Raw genomic sequence first — 24,796 nt, forward strand, 5'->3', positions numbered from 1 at the left:
GTTTGCTTCCCTTAATAAATGACATAATCATTTAGAAGCTGCTGTTTGTAATATCTCAGGTTAACTTTGCTTCATCTTAAAATTTATTTGATGATCTGAAACTTTTAAGCTTCACAAAACATGAAAACAAAACAATTCTGTATAGGGAAAACATTTTTTTTCATAATTGTATTCCATTACCTCTGATTATGTTAAAACCTAAGTTTTTTTCTTTTCTTTTTTCTTCTTTTAAATCCCCTTTGGCCTGTAAAAAGGTCATGCACCATTTCTTTTATCCAAGTCTTTCATATGTTTACAAGATTGTAAATTATTCTCAGCTTTACTTCCTGGCAACTTTCTTGTCGTTAATTGCAGCAAGTGCTAAAATATTCATCAAACCTGCAGAACAGTAGCCAAAAAAGTCTTTGTAAAAGATATTAATTTGATGTTGGAGCATCTGCATGTGTCAGAATCTGTGGCTCTTCTCCAGCTTGTCAAGTTGTGAGTTGGGAAATATTAAACTGAGGACTGTAACAGGTCAGAAATTTAGGATGTGTGTGAGATCATCATCTCTGAGATAACGAGGATGTTGTTAGGGCTGAAAAACAAATGGAAAATTGTATGGTATCAGAGTATTTTAACAATAAAAACAATGTTTATTTTAATATTTATTTGCAGCATGTTTAGACAATATAAAGGGTTTTCAGGACCAAGTTTATCTTAATATCACTGAGGATTGGAGGGAGGGTAGAAAAATGATTATTGTTGCACCAAATAGTGACATCTTGGCATTAACAAATCTTCATAACCAGCAATCTATAATCCAAAGAAACTGTTTCAAAGGCATGTCAGGAAAAATAAAAAAAGGCTTTTCTTTCCTACTATCAAAAATACAAACATGAAGAGTTGCTAAATCCCTCTCTTTGATTTACTCTTATGAAATTAATAATGAACTTTCAAAAAACAAACATTCCAGGTGGAATGTTTTAAGACCTAAACTCACATTGAGCTGCTGAGAAGAAGACATCAGAGAGGATCCAGAACTCTGGCTGATTTAAAGATTGAGCAAAGAAGAAAGGTCAAAGATCCAGATCCCTCTCTCTGCTATCTTTGTCAACTATAATTTGAAAAAATAACAAGTAACAAAAACTAAGTGCTGAGAATATGGTAAAACTACTCATTTTAATAAAAACTATTTTTTAATTGTAGGACTTATTTAATATTATTTTTGCCCTCAATGTACAAGTTTGTCTACGATGAAGGTTGGATTTTTTTCTTCTATTTTGCAGTGTAAAATTATACTTCTGCAATAAAGCTAATTCTGTGTCATACATCAAGCCCTTACATATGCAAGGGCTGACCAAAGGGCCTTGGTAGGTTAAAAAAATATTGTGGCCAAAAATATAAACAAATACAGTATTTGAAATTGCAAAATAATCAGAAAACATAATAGTTTGAAGTTATCACATAACCTCACTCCAAAAAGAAAGCTTTGATTAAAAGCGTGACAAAATGTGAAGTTATGTTCCGTGGAGCCAGTGGAGGCGGAGGCGGCGTCTGGATGCCGTGACGCGGTTTGCCCAGCAGGGGGCAGAGGTGTGATGCAAGGAGTGGGAGGTGACAGCTCAGTGTCACACTGCACACACAGGGTGTCACCTCAGCAAGCTGGGAGATGGAGAAAAAAAGAGAGAGACGGGGGGGAGGAGAGGGAGAAAGTGGACAGAGAGACAAAAAGGTGAGAGATCGGCCTCAAGCTGCGCGCGTTTTTTTCTGCTTCTATCTTTGCGAGGACTTGAGAGTGAGAGGTTTTCTGACCTGTCTGAGAGCTTAAGCTCTGCTAAAGGTTCAATATCCAATTTAAACTGCAAATAAAACATTCTTACAATCTTATTTTAATCTGATGGTGAACTTATTAGCTGTTTATTTCACATAAATAAAAGGATGTTGTATTTATTAAGGCCACAGTGTAATTGTTTATATGTGGACTAGTAAAGCATAATAAAGCTATTTTGACTGGCTTATGTCTGAGTAACATCATAAAAAAGCATCTCTGAGCTTTATTTTGAAAAACAAATGCAGTCGCTTTTTTAATGCCTTGGTTGGGTCCAACCAATAATGTACGGTAACTATCAGGTTTTCTTTGAAAACCTGAAAGTTTCCTTCTTGAATCTAATATTGGCTTTATTTTGAAGAGTTAACAATGCCTTTGTCATCATTGGCTTGATTATGCTAGTAATGCAGAACCTACTGCATTTTAGCAATAAGCTAAACCTTAGAACATTGAAGATTTTATTTGGAAAAATATCTGCAAGCTTTATTATGAACTGGCAACTAAATCTAATTTTCGGAAGTGACATAGTCCTATCAGAAATTAGAAATTTTTGCAGGAATCTATTCAAAGAAATGTTTCAACTTCTATTATGAGTAGCTGATCTAAGCTTAATTTTTAATTGATTCTTACGTTTTCAAAAAGAAATCTTTTGGCTTTTATTTCCAAAGTACTAAAAAAGTTGTAACTCTTGATCATATGTTTATGCCTTCATCCTTTATAATAATAATAATAATAATAATAATAATAATAATAATAATAATAATAATAATAATAATAATAATAATAATAATAATAATCATAATCATCATCATCATCATCATCATCATCATCATCTTAAGCAACTGTGATTTTCAAACCAATTTCATTAATTGCTGGAACACTACTTACCGATAAATCAAGCTGAATTGAATGTAGAGTACACATTCATACTTTAGGGTTATGAAGTGGACCCCTAAAGAAATTCTGCCCAGGGCCTCATATAAGCTTGGGCCGCCTCTGATAAGAGCTAATGCATCCATATGTTTTGACCATTTTAACTATAATCCTGAGAAAAATGAGAGTGAACTTTGTAATTCACAACAGCTAAGATACTGTTCTTTGTGAAAGTGACTCATTTAGTGTGTGTGTGTGTGCATGTGTGTGTGTGCGAAATCCTTTCCACATCCTCTTTCTTCTCTCTCTGTCTCCTCTATTTTTCTCCAGGGACTCACTTGGCATCACTCCCTACTTTTTATTCTTGCTCCACAAACTGCTGGTGTCTGAGCACAGGCTGGCCGAAGACACTCCCACACACACACACACACACTCCCACGCACACACGCGCACACACACAATTATTTTCTCCTTAAAAGAAAAGGCAGTTACACTGTTGAACTTGATAAAGCACCAAAATGTTACCATCACTTCGCTGCCATCTAAAATACTAGAGAGAGGAGCTTGTAAGCAAATAAAAGTAGTGTGGACAACACAATATATGTTGAATCCAAAGAGTGTACCCAAAGAAACATACATATAAAGCCTGTGATGCCTCCCAAGACACACATTTTCAAGGAGAGAGTAACTGAGCAGCACAGAAGTAGCATCATCTGAACTTGATACAAATCCGTATTGAAGGGAAGTACACAGATGCACATGCCGGATGAACCCCTAAAACATAAACAAAAACAAAAATCAAGGAAGTTGGAGAACATGCACATCCCACATTTATTTGTTTATTCTATCCCCATTTACAGCTCTTTTAGTTTGAAACCAGCCGTATACACAAACACACACATACTGAGCTTGGAGCTTTAAGTTCTCCTGCAAAACATACATTACACTGACAGGCAGACAAGGCAGACATCAAAAGCAAGAAATAAATAAATTAAACAGAAGTATGATGGGGATTAATTAGTAAAACGAGGAGATAGAAGGAGACGCAAAACAGGAAGGAAAGATGGAGTTTGGAGCTGAAAGAGAGGAAGCAGAGAGGGAGCCGCGGTGATCTTTGGAAGGAGGCTGGAGGTGCAGGCAGCAAGACTAAGAGTGTCACTTCACGTTTTACTAAAGCAGATGTGGCATGCAGCAAAAACAACCACAAAGAAACTTCTCACGTGTCAGCATGTGCAGGTTGCTCACTTTCGTGCAGGATGAGCCGGACCTCATTTTTAAAAAAAATACCCTTCTGAATTTTGTGCACCGTCTTCTCTTCATTATTTGGAGAAGGGCGTGAGTGTGAACACAAATATGCAAATGTAACGGTTATTATTGCATTGCTCATCAAGCAGCGCGAAGCAGACATTAATAGGCTGATGAATATGCATGTGAATTTGTTAATTAAGTTAATTATTCTGCTGAAAATGCATTCGTCTTCCAAGGACATCTTCCCCAGGATTCCAACCTGCTCTGCTCATTAGTCATGCGATATTTTACACTGGGCACCGGGACAAGAACGAGGGAGAGGAGGGGCACTGAGGGGCCACCGAGGTTAAGACGTGTACGATATAAGGGCATTGTGGGTTTTTGAGTCCACTTAAGAACACGGATTTGAGGGCATCAGAGAGAGATACGATGGCGTGGCGATGACGCCTAATCATTCATCCGCTCTTCCAAAGTGAAAGGTCAGCGAAAGAGACAGAGCACGGCAGCCAGCTACAGAGGGGCGTTCACGTCTCTTGTAGCCAGACGTTCGTTCCATTTCTGCTTTTTCCTCTTTTCCTCTCCAGTAATTCCCCCTCTTCGCTGCTTTTCCTCTAATTGCTTATTAAAACCCTCTTAAATGAACTTTTTGTGCCAACTTTCCAACACATTAATTAATTGTTGTAGCCAATTAAGTGTCGCTGTGCAAATGAGCTTCAGCACAAATGGTCCTGCAGGGCCCGCACCCCCCAAACCCCCTCCCCTTATTACACCCCTACCCTCTCTCTTACTGCTTTCCCAGCAGCCCCTCTGCCCTTAAAGAGGCAGCACCAACACATGCAGGCACCGAGGGGGAGACAAGGCAGTGACTCTACCATGCTGATCAAGCTTTTTGAACCGAATTGATAATAAGAAGGTGAGACCTTGGGGAAAAAATGACTTTGGTTTGCAGAAGTGCAGCATCATGCAAAGAGGATGATGTGAATTTGACTGAGGTGGTGATATCGCCAAGACAAAAGGTCACAGAATACATTTAAAGAAGCCAGCAATGTCATCTGTCCTGAGCTTTTCTTTGCATTGCAGCCTCTCCAGTTAGCCTCACTGCTGTCGGAAGACCCAACGCAGACTTTTCTTTAGGAACACTCTTTATGCTCTATGCTTGATCATTTTTGCCATCCATGTTTAACACCACTTGCCCTACAGTTAAGTAGTGACAAATATGAAATAAAATTATCACGTGGCTGAATTTAGTCTCCCTCGGTGATTCATATATATCTTTATATCCTGTTTGAGTCAGATTTTTCAATCTGTTGAAAAAAACTTTTATTCCCTAATGTTTTTTTGAACTATTATGTCACAGTATTAGCTGTAAATGTGCTAAACAAGGTCATGGACTTCCTATGAACCAATTTTACGAATCAGCCATTTTTATTTCATGCAGTGATTTTGTAGTCGAAGTTTAAGGATGTCAAAGATAAAAGTGGATAAGTCAAAGTGTTTGGCTGTTGGTTGTAATAACTTTGTTTTTCTTGAAAAATAATTACACATCAGTGGGGAAAGTCCTCTTTGTGCAAAGCGTTTTAAGGACGACTGCTTTAGCAAACTCCGCTAGTTTCAAGTAAGAATAACTTTGAGGTGTCATCTGTCTATGAAAGCGACACATGCAGCAAAGTATTAAGCTGCAAATAACGCTAAATTGACAATAAACTTTATTTTAGACATAAATTTGCTGAGTGTTAATATGACGTCTTGGCTAATGTGATGATAGCATTAGCATTGTGAATTCTGCTTCTGTTAGAACTATGTGTGCTCACTTTTAGGGACATAACTATACTACCTGCTATTAATGTACTATTAATACTGTTTAATAATAATAGGAATATTAGCATTATTAAACAGTTTGTCATTGTTTTTGTCACTTTTGTCTTGGGAAACAAACCATCCAAAGGGATGCAATGACATTTTTAGTGCTGGAGTTATCTAACTGTGTGAGCCTCACTGTATCTAATGTGAGGCTGAATGGTCTTCTGTTGATGACATCTTTTAATCAATTTAGAAATGAAAAGTTCATATGAATATATTGTTATAACAATAATTTAAAAGGAAGAATTAAAAGTATCAACATCAAAGTTAACTCTTAGTTTTAGCAATGTTTTGGAGTGTCCCAGCCAGAATCCTGATTTAAATCTGATGTTTCTGTTGTGTGTGATTAAAAGCTGCATTTATATTTGGAGACTGTTTCCTGTGTGAGTTCAAGTTTTCTTTTTGCCTCTTTTCGGTATTAACGTCCTCAAAGTCTGCTTGTAAAGGCCAGACCTGACATAACAAGGATGTAACATGAAAATTCCTAGAAACTATAAAATATAGATAAATGGGGGGTGTTGTGTTATGGCACCTATAAAACTTGCTGTTTCAGCAGTAAACCATACATCACAGCTGGGGGGAAGTGGATCAGTTTTTTAAATATTGTATAAACAGAGATGTACTCGTAAACAAAATGGCTGACATAAAATTTTATTTGATAGAAGACAAAGAAGAGCTGATGAAGACAAGAATATTTACACGCAAGCTGTCTTAATAATTAAAAAGATTTTGATTCACATTTTATTCAACTAGGTGCAGGAATCTGTTCTACTTTGCTTTTATTTTAATATGTACGTTTGCCAATATTTGGAGTTGTAGGCCGCTATTTGTCCTTTGTGTTTAATTTGGCTTTGTGTGTCTTGGATGTGGAGCTGTGGAAGTCCCTGTGTCTCCTCGACGAGTTCACAAGCTGATCAAACAGCCTCAGTCATCAAACCGGCAAATTGCTCACAAAGACAAAATGCAGACTGCACATACTCATATTTTCATGTAGAGGTAGTTAAGAACTTTTTATCTATACCTTTTTATATGTTGAAATGAAGTTTTGAGATGAGAAATAAAAGAATTAAACTAATTAATTAAACATTTCAGAATATTTTTTTGCTTTGCTAGTTCAATTGTCAACTTCTAAAATCCTGTTTAGTCAAGAGTTTTATTGATATGCATAACATCCTGTTTTACATGGAGGTTTAAACAGAATGCTTCATTTGTTCCTTGAAAATTAAAAAGTACAGTGAGATCAGAGTTTGCTGCCAGATTACAATGTGGTGGCATAATTTAAGGAAAAATATTGTGCTTTTAAGAGACAGTCTGTAGTTTGTAGAAGTCTCAAGAAAATGCTTCTATGTCTCTCTTTCTAGTGATTTTTTGCTGTAAAATTGGCATTGTTCCATTCTGTTTTAATTGAGGGGTGCTCAAAGATCCTTTACATATAACATGGTACACAAACCAGGTGTTTAATTTTCACAAGACCTGAGAGGGACTCAGAAAATTCAATCAGTCTTTGAAATAAAAATCCAAACATTCATTAAATCAGTTTAGCATGAATAGACTTGAAACAAACCCTCAGCAATTTCACTGTTTGTCTGGAAGTCTCCCAGAATCGCTGCAGCTGATTTAAGTGCCAGCATTCAAAGTGGAGGCTCCATTTTGATCGCCGCAGACTGTCCCTGCCATGGCGACGGTGAGCGTCAGATTGGCACATTTTTGGGCATTCCCCATAAGGTGCTTTTTCTGATTGATGGCACCGCCTCGCTCGCCTCCGTCTCGTCACTCCTCAGCCCTGATTTATTCGTCTCGTCTTTGTGACTTGGCGCTGGCATTGCCCACTACATCCTCCAGTGGAAAGTCCCTGCGGGCACTTTCACTATTATTTGGAGTCCCGACGGGCAGAGGCATCAGACAGAATGCAGCACCGTCTCATCTCATTCTCACTAGGCCTGTGCTAGAGGGCAGGTGAGCCTCCCTCCGCCTCCTCTCTGAATGGATATCCCACCCAGAGGGCTCAGCTGCTCGCCGGGCCAGAGGGGTAAGCGGCTCTGTAAGCGTGCCAAGTGAGGAGCTGGTCTCTGTGTGCATGAAGCCAATCCAGCACACACACACACACACACAATCTGCACTATCCTTGGAAGCCTCTGCGTTTGCCCATCTAAGGTTTATGATCCTTGGCTGCCTGTCGGGATCTTCATAGAGAGATCAAACCAAGTGGGGAAATAACTGATGTATAAATATGATTGATATAGAGGGAGAACCAATCATTTAGACGCCATGTCTCCATCTGACTGGGTTGGAATATAATCCATCCAACTTTAATTGGGTTGGAGACAATATTACAAGCCAGCTCACTTTAAAAAATGTGTAATTTAGCAGCTTGTGCATTTTTGCTAGATAAAAATATATCAGTCAGCTAAATAGCCTTGATCTTCTGATTGGTGAAAATTCTCGCTTTTATTTAAGTCTATAAATGTAGCAACACACAGAATGTCAAGATCTAATAAGGGTTGGGAGTATTGTATGATGTATAAATAAGGGTATTCTCATCACCCCTTTTCTGCTGTAATCAAAACTGCCACTTCTCTCAAGAAGCCTGCAACATCTGTGTCATTTATTACATTTTAAATATATAAGTCAATCAATATTATTCCAAAATTTATGGAAAACATAAAAAGTTTGATGTTATAATAATTTTATATGAAAGTGGAAGCCTGCCATGGTGATGTCCTCAAAGTAAAGTATTGAAATACAATCACACAACAAAAAAATGTCAATGTCTCAATAATGTCCTGTGCCTTTGAGTATCAACTACAGATGACAATGTTTACTGATGTTCATAAGTCGACTTATTGTATGCTGAGGCATGGCGTCCCACTCTTCTTGAAGGGTGCCCCTTCAGGTCACAGTTGACCCCGCCTACCCTCACTCTAACACCACCATTGCTCTCCTTGATGTCGTTAACATCGTTGGTTGCCATAAATTCTTCTCAAAGTGAATCAACTTTGATCAGAGAAAATCTCTGAGGCTCTTTTGTCCAGCGCAAATGCTCCTTGACCCTTGCAAGACAACACCACCTATACCTGGTGGTCTGGTCAGGTACAGCGCTTTTAAAAGGTATTGGTGAATGTTTTAACAATTTTATTGCCTTTAAAATTCCTCAAAAACAACTCTTTAATAACATTGCATAAATATTTGGCTCTTTTAAAGTGGCTGACCTAATTCAAGACTTCTGGCTAACTTGTGCTTGTATTCTCAGTGGGTGGAATAGAGATCACCGGAGTGGAGTGAGTGTGTCACAAGTGATTGGAGTATGAAAGACATAGAGACACGTAAAGACACTCCAAGCAAATCAGAGAAAAGGTAATTGTCAGGTATAAGTCAGGGGATGGATACATAAAAATCTAAGGCATTAACATACCCTGGAGTCCAGCTAAATCCGTCAAAAAAATGGACGGAATATGGCCCATTTTGTGGCCATATTCCTTCTCTACTTCTCTTTTGTGGAACAGAGGCATAAAGAGACGAGAAAACTACTGTCAATGCTCAACTTGAGACTAATGGTCAAACGGACGAAAGTTCTTTAGTCTGGTGAGACCAAACTGGAGCTTTTTGGTCATCAGGCAAGACACAGTTTGGTGGACACCAAACAGTACACATCACCACAAAAACACAACATTCCCACTTTGAAGCATGGTGGTGGCAGTACAAGTGGACCAGTCAGAGCCAAAACTTTAATTCAAAAGAGAATTTGTGGCTTGAGTTGAAAAGGGATGTTCAGAGTCTAGCAACCTGAACAGATTTGCAAGGAAGAATGGAGTAAAATTGAAAAGTTCAGATGTGCAAGCCTGATTGAGACCTATAGACGGACTGTGCTGAGATTGCAGTGAAAGGTGCGTCTGTGTTTGATATTTTTGTAGGGTTTTTTTTCAACAAAATTTTCACTTTCACATTAATGAATTTTTTGGTAAAATTCCTTCATCAAAAAAGCCAAGCTTTTCCATTAGAAAACATCCTGTTGCATGTTTTCCCTTCCAGTGGTGAGGTACTATTGATCAATTGATAGGCGTCGTCTTCATCAGATTATCTCCATCCAATCTCATTTGAGCAACGCAGCAAGGGACGAATCCCAAATCTACTTTTGTGTAGATCTAGATTACATAAAATGCCAAACTTTTACAAGTATGTGGATTTAAGAGGGAGGATGTGTAAATATTAAAATAGTGAATCAGTTTTGGACTATATGTACAAAACTGAAAAAGAGAGAACCATTTAAAAATTATGTTAATATCTGAGGTCAAATGAGATTTTCCAGGAATCTTTTACTGTACACCTGAGTGTCCTCTATTTAGTATTTTTGTGCTTTGTTCCTTCAGAGACAGCATGCTGACTCAAAATGAAACAACTCATAGCACCGAAACCTGGCCAACACTGCAGTTCTCATCTTTTATGAAAAAAAACAAGTTGGGATTTGTGGAAATGCCTACCATCTAGTGGTCACTTCACACAGAAACGTTCAGAAATAGTATGTAGTCCATCTGGTGGGATAACCTTTAATAAGCGACCCACAGCCCCAAAAACACAATTACAATTATTTTTGTCGTTTCTTCTGTCTTTTATTTTACAGACATTACTTCTCCCTTTCTTCAAAGCAAAAGAAACCGAAAGCAAAATGACTGACCGTCACTTTTTAAAGCGTTTTTCACTTTACGTAGAAAATAATCTAATCAAAATAAAGAAAGAAAATGAGGGGGGACTTGTTGCAGCAGTTGTCAGAAAGGCAACGCGCTTACGGCCCAGGTAAATCCGTGTGCATTTATTCAACTTTACTTGAACTAGAGTAGCATGTGCAGAGCAGCGACATATAATGTTTCGATATAATCCATTTATGGGTCAGAAACAGGAGAACTAGAGGCTTGTTAAAGAAATGATTGTTGCACTTCATAGGATCACAGTTCAGGTAGTACATCTCAATCTGCTGAGGTTTGGGGTTTAAAACAAAAGAAATGCTCTGAAAAACATACACAGTGGTCACTCAAAGCAGAACTGAAGCCCCATCATACCCGAAATCATTCAGGAAAAGCTGAAAGATCAGACTGAAAACAAGAGGAGCTCGCATTTAAAATAAACTGAAAAACATTGTTCTCCATAACACTGAAACGCACTGAAAGGGGGCCACTGCAGTGGAACTGACAATCATTAAGCCTCAGTTGCATAGCACTCAGTTTAGCAGTCTGGCCTCGTCGATGTTTGGAACAGAGCAAAGACTTGGAGGCGGCGAGTGTTGCAACCTGAACTAATCCTTGACCACCTGACCCCATGTCCAAACACTCCCACCAAAGCAACAGAACAGCTTGCTCCATTAGGCAAATGCATTACCTGAAAAAAAAAAAACTAAATTTCCTCCTTTTAGACATTCACTTTCAAAATCTTTGATTTGACTTTCACTACCTGCTCTTGGTCCAGTGAATCACTTTCTGTGGCTGCATTCTCCATCTGCCTTTCCTTTCCCCTCAGGCCTGGACTGCTGGAGTTGTCTCATGATACCCAACATTAAGGTCACCAGTGGATTGGAGATCAGCGGGCGGTTCCATGGGAAAATCGCAGATCCTGGTCCTTGGGGAACTGTGCCGAAGTGGTGGGAGCAGCAGCACCCAGCGCTACCGGGGCCTCAGCTGGGGCTGAAGATTTAACAGGAGAGTCCGCAATCCAGGTTGGGGTGGGGTCTTCACAGCCTGTGGCATCTACAGCCGGGGAGGGGTCTTTGCTTTGCTTGGAGGTCACGACCTCCAGGTCCTGCTGGGAGATGAGCTGAAGCAAGGCAGCAGCCACAGCAGGGCTGATGCCCTGGTTGCTAGGCCGAGTTTCTGACTCGGCTTGTTGGGAGTTCACCAGGAGAGGACCTGCTGGAGGTGACCCGGGTGGAGACGGGGGGCGCTGCTCACCGCTTGGAGGTAACGGGTCAGGCAGAACTTGTTTCCTTTTCGACGCGCCACCATCTAATGGACCCAAAGAACAGAAGGGATTAAAAATAGAAGAAAATTGATCAGCAATGTTAAGCTTTTTTTTTTTTTTTTAAACTCCCAGTGTGTTCTACACCTCACTTACATAAAAAAAAGTCCTGAGTAAATTCAGCTTGAAAGTTAAGCAATACTAAAATTTTCATATCGACCACAAGGGGGCGCACACAACTAACGACATATAAACATTTCTTTGCTCTCAGATCATGTAGTAATAAATGCTGTGAAGCAGTGAAACATTAAAATTTATGCAATTTTCCAGGTTTAAAATTGTTAATGAACCCATTTTTGTTAATAATTTTAATTATTAGTCATGAAACAAAAAAGTTCAATCTAGTGCATGTAAAACAATATTGGCACTCCTCCCATATAACCAGTTGTGTGTACTGAAAGAAAAAGATGAGCTCAAAGCACCAGTGTGTGATATTTATAGAACAGTGCAACCAAAACAAGACTAACATTGTGGCTTTAAGCATTCAAAATACTCAAAACCATTCCAGTATAAACCATGATTCTGCTTAATATTTATACTAACTAATTACTGAGTGAAAGTTTGAAAAATTAAATAAAAACGTGACAAACCAAATTTAAAAGAAACACATGCAGGTGAGATCTAAAAAGATTCAAAATATTTATTTTCACTTGATAATTTATTAGATTTTCTTCATAAAAATCCTGACAATTACAGACTGGTTTTTTTTTTCTGCGAAGAAGCCACACCTCCTTGATGATGAAAATGAAGTGAAGATAAAACATGTGAAAATGAAACGGACAGAAACAAAGACAGTGAGAAAGAAACGAGAGGGAGATTTCATGGGAACAACACAGCGTGAAACTTTTTTTATTTTACGCAGCTGAACATCACTTGACTAGGTTTTGGTTTTTACTGAGCACTTCCAACCGTGCACTGGTCATGTCCATGTGCACAAACGTTTACCTGTTTACCCGGGTCACATGACAGCCAAATGCACAAGAGATTTTCACAGGTTTCTTTTGCTGTTTTTCTTTAAAGACAGGTGCTGAAAGGAGATGAGTATTTGTCAATATCAGATGGGTTGATGTATGATTGGTCTAATAGCCGGATTCATTTGGATTATTGTTCATTTCATCAGGTCATCTAAAATCTAATTTGAGAAAAGTTTATAGGTCTTATACAGATTTCCTCTGCTTTACTCATTTTATGAATTTCCCTCCTGACTGGTTTCCTTTTTGTTCACTCTCTAAAGACTAAACCCAGACTTGCCCTTGGAATCAGTAGTAGAAGCGGACGAACCGCGTGTCAGCGCCTCCTCTGACTTAACGCCATTGCTTTCATCGCTTTGCTCCTCGGTTTGAGGTTTTATGATTTGGCCCAGAATGAGAGCCAGCAGGCTGGCCTGGTCTTCCTGGCTGAGCGGAGGTTCTCCAGATGTGGGTGAGGCCTCCTGGGGTTCGGGAGGCGGCTCAGGAGGCTGTGATGAGGCAGGAGGCTGAGCCTGGTCCTCTGCAGCCCCCTGGTGGTCAGAGGCCTCATTGAGAGTTGATAGCAACTGGCTGACAGTGTCTGAGTCAGAGAGGTTAAGGAGCTGGGCCACTTGGGGCAGCTTTAGGTCAGTCTGTCCCTGGAGGAGGTTAAGCAGCACGGCCAGCTCAGTTTGATTCAGTTGCTCTGCGGCCGCTCCAAGACCTGAAAATACATAATGATTAGCAAAAACATAAACTGGAAAGAGTAGAAAAAAAAGAAAAGAAAAAAAGAGTCTGGCTTTATTGTGACTAAACTCCTGACAATGTACAAGTAAATACTCACATTTCCATACATACATAATGTATCATTGCATTTTAATTTAACAAACACCTCAGCAGGCCAAATTACATGTTAAGAAAAATGGAAATCTAACTGTATGCAAGCTTTTAAACTTTAAGTGACTTCACACTGTCTTCACAATCACAGCTACGTAACTCTAAACCACAAGCTTAAAATTATCCCAAGACTAAAAGGCCTTTAATTACATAATAATAAATATGTCAAATAAAATATGTTCTTTGACCTTTGGAGATCTGGGAGCTGAAAAAAATATTTACCTTAAACACTACAAATGATATTAATGCTATTGATTTCAGATTTCATTTCAGATGTAGCGTTTTGTTTATTTGCAATGAAAATTGTTAACAAATAGGAAAGACGTTTTTTTTTTCCCAAACATAATACTTGGAGATGATTTGTTACCTGTCAGTTCACTGTCTAGTTTGGCTGTGGAGGGCGGCTTTCCTGGGGGTGGGGGCGGAGCTCCAGGCGGGCTGCTTTGGGGTCGGCTGTTCTCTCCACTGGAGGTCCCAGCCATATCTTTACGGAGCACTTTGGGCACAGGCACATCCTCAGGCAACCCACTTTGACGTGCACGTCTTTTCTTTTTAATCCACAACTCGTGACAGTCCTGGTGATGAGGAAGACTGGACCAAGAAAGCACAAACAGGTCAAAATTTTAAAAGATTGGAATCTTAAACTGTGCTTTTCTAAATAAGTCTTTTGCTACTAACTCTGGTGGCGACATCCTGCCAGGATCGACATCAGTAAGAAAGTCACTGAGAAGAGCTTGCTCCGATGTGCAGCGACGTGAAGGGTCGAGGGTCAACATTCGGTCCAGCAGGTCCAGCGCAGGAGAAGGCAAACTGCAGAAAGGAACAGAAATATTTACCAAACCTAACAGAAAACAACAGATTTGACATGAGCATTTGGCAGGCGACATACAAGGCAAACTCCTCTCGTAGCCGCCGTCTGTACTGCTTCTTGGGCTTCATGGTATTGAAGAGTGGAAGTTTGATGACATCGGGCCACGCCGCAGGACAAGGACTTCCACACAGACGGCTGCAGGAAATGGAAGGGAGCTTTTAATCATGAGATATGTTTGAAGAAAACAGCAATTTAAGATGGAAACGATGTGTGAAATTCTCCAACATCACAGAGGAAAAGCATCGACGATTCTTTTTATTCTTTATTTCACTCCCTCTATAAAAGGCATGTAACTCTCAGGTAGCCTAACATTTGTTTTGGAAGGTTGTTTCCCAAGAATGACAGCAAATAACCAACAAAGCAAGAAACCAGATACTATTGTTTCTGTAAATATTCATCCAAACTACGCTGAATCACTTATTTCCAGAGTGCAGTTTTTAAGAACTCAATGGAAAAATGTAATTTGTTTATTTTGACGAGTTATGACTCTGATGTAAGTTGTAATGGTGATCCAATTTACTTGTGAGACTAGCTGAGTTCAGGTTTTTAAAGCAGTCGACAGCAGCTAAAACACATTGGGGCTGTAGAAGTTTCTGTACCTGATGAGTTCCAATTGTAAAAGTTCCTGGTTTGCCTGAAATATTGGTTTTTTAGTGAAGAGCTCTCCAAGAATACACCTAGACAAAGAAAACAAACACACAAACGAAGTTAGTACACTCACTGAATATATATTGTACATGAAGAGCAGTAGTCCCATTTAAAAGTGACTTACAAAACTTTCTGTGTAAGAAGGCAAACTTAGTTGGTGTAATTTATTAAATGCAGATACAAGCCCAAAATGTACAAACAAAAGAAAATGTTACTTAAGATTTAAATACATTTTCAACAGTACTTTAGAAAAAATATATGCATTTTACTCTGTTGTTGACATAGCTACCCATTCAAAGAGCATGATAATACATAACAGATTCAGAAAAATAAGACAAACTATATTAACATTATTTGAGAAAAAATATTAATAATTACAAGGATTATGTTTCCAATTACAAAATATCTGTTGTAGAAATTTTAAACAGCTTTAAAGAATCTTGGAAGGCTGTAGGAAAACAAGATTGACAGGCACAGGCCAAAAAATATAAAGTGAAAAGTACTTGAGGACCACAGAATTTTGATTTCATCTTTTTTTTTTATTAAAACTGCAAAATGTATTTTCATTTTAACCTGAAAACTAAATATTTGAATAAAACAAGTAAAGTAGTTAAAACAAATAAAGTAGTTTTCTGTAGGGAAGGGGATGTGTAATTGTGTAAATCATTACAGATCTGAAACATGAACGGGGTCTCAGTATTACTGCAACACATAATTATAAGTAGCAGGAGAATCTTCAGTACTTATTAACCAGATAAATTCATGCTGAGCTTAAAATTTGTCTGGTTCCCCAAAGAAACGGAGACAATATGCAAACAATTAATCTTGCAAATTGCTGATGTTGCTTACATTGCAGAAGAAGTGCTATTAAAACATCTGGATCATTAGAACTATTCTCTAAAAATATAACCACTTATAAAGTACAACATTTACTTTGGTACAGTTTATGCAAATGAAATTGGACAACTTGTTTTTGGAAACAGGTTGTCTTTTGTAAAAGTTGCTTCACGGTAAAAGAATTATGTCCATTGGTTTTGTTTTGTTTTTTTTTTTTTAATAAAAACAAAGAAAGAAAAAAGCTGGATTCTGACTGACTGAACAAGCATTCCACTTCGACAGTTTTAGACTTACCCGCAGCTCCAAACATCAATGGCTGGGGAATACCTCTCCTCCCCAAGCAGCAGTTCAGGAGGACGGTACCATAGTGTGATTACTTTATTAGTGTAAGGTCGACTGCAGGGGAAGAAGGACAAAGAACAATGACGTTATGAGGCATTCACACAAAACTTGCACCCCCGTGTGTCCAAACAGAAATGGTTCAGATGCAAGTGAAAAGATTTTGGCTTCATCTACTGAAGAATTACTCACTTGGTTAAAAAAAAACTATCTTAAAAACAATTCATTCATGCAAACCCCAAAAAATATATATCTAGGGAGACCCTCCGTATTGTAGGGAGGGTCAGTTGAAACTCTTCCAGGACAGTTTGTTGTCCCGCAACAACAAATTAAATGCCTGAATTACAACATCAACATGTCATTCCGTTCTGCAGCAACCTGGTAATGAACCAGTAAGTTGATACAGGCACCCAGAGAATAAGGAGGCATCTAAAAGTTGGAGGATAACCACTCTTAAGGACTTGAGTTAGAATTCAAGATAAACCGACTGTGTGTTTCATATGTTTTTTTTGTTGTTGTTTTTTTTTAAATAAACACACACTCACCTTTCTTCAGAGTTGTAAAGTCGAGCCAAACCAAAGTCTGCCAGTTTGATCTGACCTCTGCAAACCGAGAAATATCAACATCTGGCATGAGTAACAAAGCAAACAAGCTTTATCTCCATCAACCAATTTTCTTACTAAAACCATATTTACTTTGTGTCTTTCATGCAACAAAACAAAGACAATGTTTTGGGGGGGAGAAAAGATCGGTCATTAGTCTACTGGGTTGTAGAAATATACAAAACCCCCCAAAACAAAACAAAAAAAAAGACAGAATTGTAAAACCAACAATCACAATGCATATAAATGTTGATTGGAGTGTGTTTGTTTTCTGACCTGTTGTTGAGCAGTATGTTGGAACATTTGATGTCCCTGTGCAGGAAGTTGTTCTTATGGCAGTAGTCCAGGCCCTCCATGAGCTGACGCATGAAGCTGCGGATGTGTTCGTGGGAGAACTGGACCAGGCCTGACTCCAGAAGGCCCATCAGGTCGTGGTCCATGTACTCGAATACTAAATAAAATGCACCTGAGAGTAAATAGAAAAGATTACAGCTTAGAGTGAACTTTAAGATCAGAAAATCTCAGCTGAGGCTGGTAGGAACATCCGAGCAGAAGGAGCTGGAGAGTGTTGATGGGGAAGAGGGTGTCTGGGTTTCCCTGCCAGACATGTTATTCTGGTGGCCCATTCTCAGACAAGCAGAGCACAACACACACACACACACACACACACACACAGATATGGGGAGTATTCAATGTCGGAGAACTAAAAAAACTGTAAAATACAGTTTGACAGTTTTGAGTGAATAAGAATGGAAGTAATGAAACAGCTGCCCAATCCTTCATATGTAATAATCTGTTAAACACACATGAACTCTTTTTCTCAGTTGGAGTGCTGCCATATGGAGCGTTTAAATAGAAGCAGTTCTACAGACTTCTTTAGTAAAGGCGTATCTTGAAAGAAGTAAGAGTAACGATATTTGTTTTTCTATCTAGCGCTCAATAAGTAAAGCTTTCCAAAGCCTGGAGCTACCAAACAGAAAAATACAAAGACTGAAAGGAAATCCACACCAAGTTTCCATGCCTCTTAGACAGTAAAGATTTTACTTAAAGACCATCCATTTGTCACATGTTATCTCAACTTTAACATAGATTAAAAACAGAAATTAGATTTTTTTTTTTCCCCATTCACAGCAAAAAAACATGCATACCATCTTGTAGCCATCGTACCTTTGTCCTTTTTGAAGTCTAGTGCATCCTGCTTGTCGGTAACAATTTCCTTCATGTTGACAACACTGCGATGTTTGAGCTGCCTCAAGATCTTTATCTCTCTGATGGCGGTGATAGGGAATCCCTCTTTTTCATTGTCCAACCGCACTTTCTTCAAAGCAACAAGTTCCCCTGTAAAGAAAAGTGATGCACACAGGATTTACAGTAGAACGCATTTAATTCACATATCTTGAAATAATCATAAATGCTTTGCAAGCTTGTACATTACCTGTGTCTTTGTCCTTCGCCTTGTACACTTGGCCATATGTGCCTTCGCCTATGATCCCAATGATATCAAATTTGTCCACACAGCGTTTCCCCCAGTCACTCAAGTTATGTTTTCTCTCACCGTAACGTGGGGAACAAATCCTGGAAATCAAAGAGAAACAGAAAAACAAAGATATGTGGGATCATGTGGGAGTATTGATGATGCAACAACAGGTAATGGGGGGGAAATTAACAAAAGATTCTAACTTTGGTCTCTTCTTGAGGGGCTGCTGGGGGACAGGTGGCGGCTGGCGGACAGGCGACTGAGGCGGCGATGAGTTAACTCCAGGCAAAGTGGGCGGCAGAGGGAGATCAATGAGAGACGGGCGGCTGCTAGACGACTTTTCCTTTCTCGATGGACGCTGGGGAGGCGTGGATTTCTTTGGGCTGACGGAACAAAGCAAACTAATTCAGAGATAAAACCTTAATTTATTTTATGTTCTAATGAATAAAATTATCCACCAAATTAACGATCTAAGAGCACAACTCTCTTTTAAGTGACCATGGTGGTTTATGTTAACAGAGGAATGACTGAAACAGCAAAATGCAGGAAGAGAAATAACTTGTATTTTCAGTTTAGGGAACAGAAAAAAACTTGTTCAGGTTTAGAAAGTAAATGCAGTTCCAATATTTGTAAAACAAAAAATCTGTATCCACGAATCTTAAAGTTTTGCTTCCAAGCAGTCAACTTTTTATGTGATAACTAACAATTTAAAGTGATTTATTTAAATTTTAGGAGCTTTGTTAAAAACTTTGTTGGTTTTGGTTTGGTCTCTTTTTCCAACCCAGACTCAAGTTTTCATGCTCATACATAAGCACTGGAACAAAAGTATAATAACATGCTAACAATCCAGGTTAAACATTTAAGTTCTCAGAAAAAAATAAATATCCAGAAATCATTTGATGAAAACTGAAATATAGGATTCCATTAAAGTTATCTGCTTTGGAAGCAAAGCATAACGATACTAGGGATAGTTCTGTATGTGCATTTCATACTATAATAAACTATTAATGTTTGAAATCGTGTTTCACTTAGAGACGACTCACCTGTCCTGAGTGTTTCCCAGCAGCATCGGGGGCAGAGGGAGGGGGGGCAGAGTGGATGTTTTGTGGAGTGGTGTCTGGCGGACAGGACTGTGTGCAGGAACAAACCCTGGCGATTTTGCCTGGGATGTGTGATGCGTGGCGGGTTGATTAGCCCCTTCTGGCTGAGGAGGCGGTGGTGGCGGGGGTGGCACCTGTGTGACAGGTGACGGGGGCACAGGAGGGGAGGGCTCAGGAGGAGCAGGGGAATTGGTGGGAGAGGAAGGTAAAGGTGCTGTAACTTGATCCTCACTCCTGGGAGTATTAGAGGCTATTTGTGCTGTTGCTTGAGCCTGGGTTTCCACCTTCGCTACAGAGTCTCTTTCTACCTGTGGCGGCTCAGTTTTAGTGGGCCGTGAAGATGTGGCACTAGCGAGTTTTTGGGTGGATGGAAGAGGGGAAGAGGTACCACTGGCATTGGCGCGGGCGGCCGCCTCAGCGGCCAGGCGCTCTTTTTTTCTGCGTGTGAGCTCTGCACCCAAGCTGGAATTAAGGGGTAAGCGAGATGAAGGTGGGGAGCGGCTAGCAGGACGACCAGTGTGGGAGCTGCCGCCTCCTAAAGCTGAAGACGGATGCCTTTTGTTGCGTGAACGAGACGAGGAGCGGCGAGAGGAGTAGTGTAGCGGGGAACGACTTCTGGAACGGCCTGAGCGTCTGAAATAAGACAAAAAACAAAACTTTAAGCCACTCTAAAAGATCTTCGAAACACAATTCAGAAGTTATTTAATACAGATGTTCACTGAAAATAGAGAATTGCTAACCTTAAAAATCTCATCACTATGTAATATAGAAAATCATTCCATTTATTAATCTAAAATTTACTGAATGTTTCCATGCATTTTATCTTTTTTTTAGTGGACTTGTTTTTTTTTTTTATTATTCTAGTCAGATAATGAGGACTGTCATGATAGATTTACGTGGATATTAAATTGTCCCAGTAATAATTACAAAAAACAATGAAATTTTGAGACCACTTTCAAGTAATCTATTGATGAAGGCATAATAATGCAAGTTTTCCCTCTCAAAGATCAATGATTTTTGTAAAGGACACTTAACACTAGAACTGTAAGATATTAAAATCCCAATAAAACATGACAGCCAAAAACAATAAATAAAACCAACTTCATCTCAAATTATAAATAAAATGGACGCAAACCAAACTGGCCCTCAAAATTTTAATTGAGCTCATTTTAATTTATCTTGGGATTAATTGCAACAGACTTACTGATAACATGCAGTTCTATCACCCAAATAACATCAACCAGAAACTATCCGCTTTGGAATTTTCATATTTCATAATATATATTATGTTATCATACAAATCTATAAGGTACCTTAGCTTATTTACAAGTTTAAAAAAATATTAAAAATAACATTATTTTTAATGTAGATGTAGGAGCTTCAAGTTTTTACTCTTACTCCAATTACTCAGGTTTGTGAGGGTGAAACTGTTAACAGTTCAACCTGACTTAAAACCAAGAAAGCAGGTTTAACACATTCCCTGAAGACATTCCTGATTACTTTTCAACTCTCCTCTTGAAATGTTATATAGTTTGCTACACTAATCCATTAAAAGTCTTAATTATTCAGATGTAGCCAGGTAAACCCCTACAAAGTGTAGAGGGTTGAAGTAGTGGTTCACCAATAAATCGCCCTGATTTCCTTCATTTTGGTTATCGGCCAATTTTATCCACCAATCTTATTTACCTTGGCAAAGGTCTAAAAATTAACCCCTGTCCTCTTTTACTCTGTGAGAGGTTTGACTGACAGACCTACCCACCCAAGTCATGTCTACACATTTGCGGTTAATAGTCACCCCACTAAATATAGCAACCTTCTTGCTGTAAATACAGCAGACAAAAAAAATCTGTTTGCCCAAAACTGGAATCAGCAGGTCAGGGTTTTTAAAGATTGGTAATCCACGATCGGCTGAAAGACTGCAATCGGTGCAGCCCTAGTTTTCTAGATGTACTCACCGAGACGCTGGGCTTAAGCTGGAGGACCTCCGGCTGACATAGGGGCTGATAGAGCGCCTCCTGGAGTAAGGGCTGCTGTCCCTCTCACAGCTGGAGGACCTGTGCCTGTTGACATAAGGGCTGTCCGATCTTTGCCTGCTGCGGTGGGACAAATCCCTGTAAGGGCTGGGGCTCTTCTGGGCTAACCTCCGCCTGGAGTACCCATCATCCCCCTGTTGTCCATAGTTGGAGCCCAGTGGACTCTCACTGCCTCTTCTGGGACTGGATGGTACAGCAGAGCTGGCGCCCTTTCTGCGAGGGCTTCCCCTGCCTGACAGCTTCACCTTAGGGCTCGACTTGTGGCTCTTGGAGGACTTGCGGTGAGTCCTGTCTGTCCGGCTCCTATGGGAGGAGCTTCGGTTTCCATCTCCTCGGCCTTCTCTCCGCTGTTGCTTTTCTTTATGAGTCTTCCCTGAGCGACCGCTCTCCTTACTGCGAGATGAAGATGTGGAGGATGTGGTGCTACCTACACTGGCTGCAGTCTGTACAGAGAGCGTTGACTCCCCACGCTTGGTGTCACCTTCCGGTTGGAGCTGGCGCTTGGACGAGGAGCCTGATGAAGCAGTTTTCTCCTTGATTTTCCCAAAATTACCTTTTTCACGATCTTTGCTGCTCTTTTTCTTGTACCCATGCTCCCCGTTTCCAGAATCTTTGACTTTATTAGGGTCCTTGGGCTTTTTCCGAGAGTGTCTTTGACCCTTGCTCTCTCGCTCAGGTTCTATGACGATATCGTCCCCATCGTGTTCGGGAGAAGGGGAGGGATCCAGTCGGTCCCCGACCCCCCTCTCAGAAGGCCTGTTGGACGGGGGATCCGAGAAAGTGTCCGAGTCGGAACTGATGTCGTCGTACTCTACCAGAGGCTTCACCGTGTTGACACCAGGAGGCGCCGTACTACCCGGGGCAAAAACCCCGGGTCGCGGTACCGCCACGGATTCTCGGTTAGGTTTGTTTGATTTATGCCGTTTTCGTTTCGAAGATATCATGGAAGCTTTTAACAGCGCCTTACTATCTTTGCTCGTCATGTTTCCCTCAGAGGTGTGAGCTGGGCCTTGGGTCTGGTGTGGCACGCCGCCGCTCGAAACAGTCTTCCTCTTGGTCCCATGGTGTCGGTCCGACCCTGGCATACCTCACGCCGGCTTCCGTGTTCCGAGAGATTCATCCACGAGAAAACAACGGCTACTTCAAATGTTAAAACAAAGAGTTGCAAAGCAGAACCAGAATAAACACAAGCACAAAATAAACACTCTAGGCCGCTCGCGTCCTGTCCTCCTCAGCGCCAATTCATTCCATTAGCTCACCAAAGTAGTTTTCCAAAACAAGAACAAAAAATCCAAGGTGATTTTCCTGTGCAGAAAAGTTAGCACTCCGAGACAGTCACTGAATGAGGAAGGTCCAAACCAAACATAGGAGCATTGTGGTGTCGCCTCCGTCTCAACGTAGCTAGCACAGCTAGCTAATGCTCGACGGCTAGCGAGCAGACTCTTAAAAAAGAAAAAAGTCCCTTTGTGAAAGGTGTCCTTGTCCGGTGCCAAGTTAAGAAAACGTATTATTATTCCACAGAATAACGGTCTTAGTTTTCAGAAACAAGCAGACGCCTTGAGTAAAAGACGCTCGTTTCTCCAACAAAATGAAAACTTGACCCGGTTGGTGCTGTTTACATGTTCCCTTTAATGTAAGTTTTATCCTCTATAGATTCAATGTTGATTAGAAATTATAGTATTTTCGTGTGTAGTAGATGTTCCTGTTTATTATTAATGGCTCTGGAAATCAACCAGGCCTATATTTAGGGCGATGCTGGTGGATTTTGTATCATCCACAGCCCTATCTGAAGGAGACTACAATCGCCATTGTGGCTCCTGTGACTAGCAACTTCTGCGCACCAGCGAATTGACCGGAAGAGGGAGTGCTGGCAATCTCGACAGCCAATCGCAAGAAAAAGCCCGCCTACTGCTCTCGCGATGGCGCGACTGAAACGAGAAAGGTGGCAAGTTGCTCAACAAATGTTTTTAACTCTCAGTTAATATAAAACCATCACGTTTTGAGTTATAAAAACAAAGCAGTCTTCGTATCCTGCTGTTGTGTCACAGCAACAAGCAGTGTGCTTCAGATGTGGCCTAAAATACATCCATATATATGACTCCAATTAACTTAAATGTGTGGAAACCCAAAAGCTTGACCTGTATGTATACTTCTGAATTCAAAGAAAGACACGATAGATAGATAGATAGATAGATAGATAGATAGATAGATAGATAGATAGATAGATAGATAGATAGATAGATAGATAGATAGATAGATAGATAGATAGATAGATAGATAGATAGATAGATAGATAGATAGATAGATAGATAGATAGATAGATAGATAGATAGATAGATAGATAGATAGATAGATAGATAGATAGATAGATAGATTTCTGAACTCCCTAAAATGTCAAATCTCTCTTTGTTTAAGACAATATCATTATCAATGTCAATTTCTTTATTTTGCACTTAAAAACAACATAAATTGACCAAACCATTTTGTAGCTCAGTAAAATGAAACAAGATCACACACCAGAGCATTTTTTGACAAAAATTGTATTATCTTAGAAGAACAGTATCAGAACATGATGCGCCCACCACTCTGCTTGTCCGTGGACATGATGTTCTATGGTGACCTGTAGTGTTGTTTGTGGGAGATATGCATTTTGAAAAATGTCACAAAACTTAAACTTTGGTTTCATCAGACCACATGTTCACGTTCTTACTTTAGTTTGAATAATAATAATAATAAAAAAAAAAAAACGGAAGCTTGCCTATGGAAGGTCATTAAGATAGTTATTTTGCAACATTATCTGTCACATTTTTTTGTTGTATGTATTTTACCATTCAAACAGTTGCTACTGAAGAAATGCACCTTCTACCAAAACAAGCTTTGCCTTGACAATTTCCAAATCTCACTAAAATCAAATTTGTTTGGGTTGTAATTCCATTCAAAAAACTTTACCTCACGATAAGCAAGAACTAATAAAATCTTTTAAATAACTTCCAGATAACACAACATCCTTCAGAGGACTTCATTGATAATAGATTTCTTTAGTTCTTTAGATTTCTTCTTTTTGTCAAAATTAAAAATTTCAGGTCACCAACGCGTTATTTTTATGAAACAAAATTTTACTATTAAAAAAATAAAATCAGTTTTTCACTTGATAAATGCATTCTGCATCTGGTTCCAACATAAATTGTAGAACACAAAATATCCCCCAAAGAAACATCGAGCTCGACTTTCTGTGTCCACTATTTTTG

General features: G+C 39.5%; 1 protein-coding gene across 2 annotated transcripts; it reads right to left on the reverse strand.

Annotated features, from left to right (window-relative positions):
• Positions 1-240: 240 nt before the first annotated feature.
• On the reverse strand, positions 241-23,466 carry cdk12 (cyclin-dependent kinase 12). 2 transcript variants are annotated; one of them, XR_008607406.1, is made up of 15 exons: positions 21,471-23,466; positions 19,459-20,148; positions 18,619-18,798; positions 18,374-18,513; positions 18,106-18,276; positions 17,215-17,404; positions 16,882-16,938; positions 16,292-16,393; positions 15,112-15,189; positions 14,531-14,647; positions 14,320-14,451; positions 14,009-14,232; positions 13,076-13,468; positions 11,234-11,781; positions 241-1,644 (listed from the first exon to the last, which is right to left on the reverse strand). XR_008607406.1 is itself a non-coding variant. In XM_055051934.1 (14 exons), exons 1-14 carry the CDS (start codon positions 22,631-22,633, stop codon positions 11,360-11,362), a joined length of 4,059 nt encoding a protein of 1,352 aa, XP_054907909.1. In that variant the 5' UTR covers positions 22,634-23,466; the 3' UTR covers positions 10,319-11,359. The 2 variants fall into 2 exon arrangements, 1 of the variants encoding a protein (XP_054907909.1); XM_055051934.1 differs by lacking the exon at positions 241-1,644 and having other exon boundaries at positions 10,319-11,781.
• Positions 23,467-24,796: the final 1,330 nt, after the last annotated feature.

The sequence above is a fragment of the Poeciliopsis prolifica genome, unplaced genomic scaffold, assembly GCF_027474105.1.
Source record: "Poeciliopsis prolifica strain line A6 unplaced genomic scaffold, Auburn_PproV2 SCAFFOLD034, whole genome shotgun sequence".
Taxonomy (NCBI): domain Eukaryota; kingdom Metazoa; phylum Chordata; class Actinopteri; order Cyprinodontiformes; family Poeciliidae; genus Poeciliopsis; species Poeciliopsis prolifica.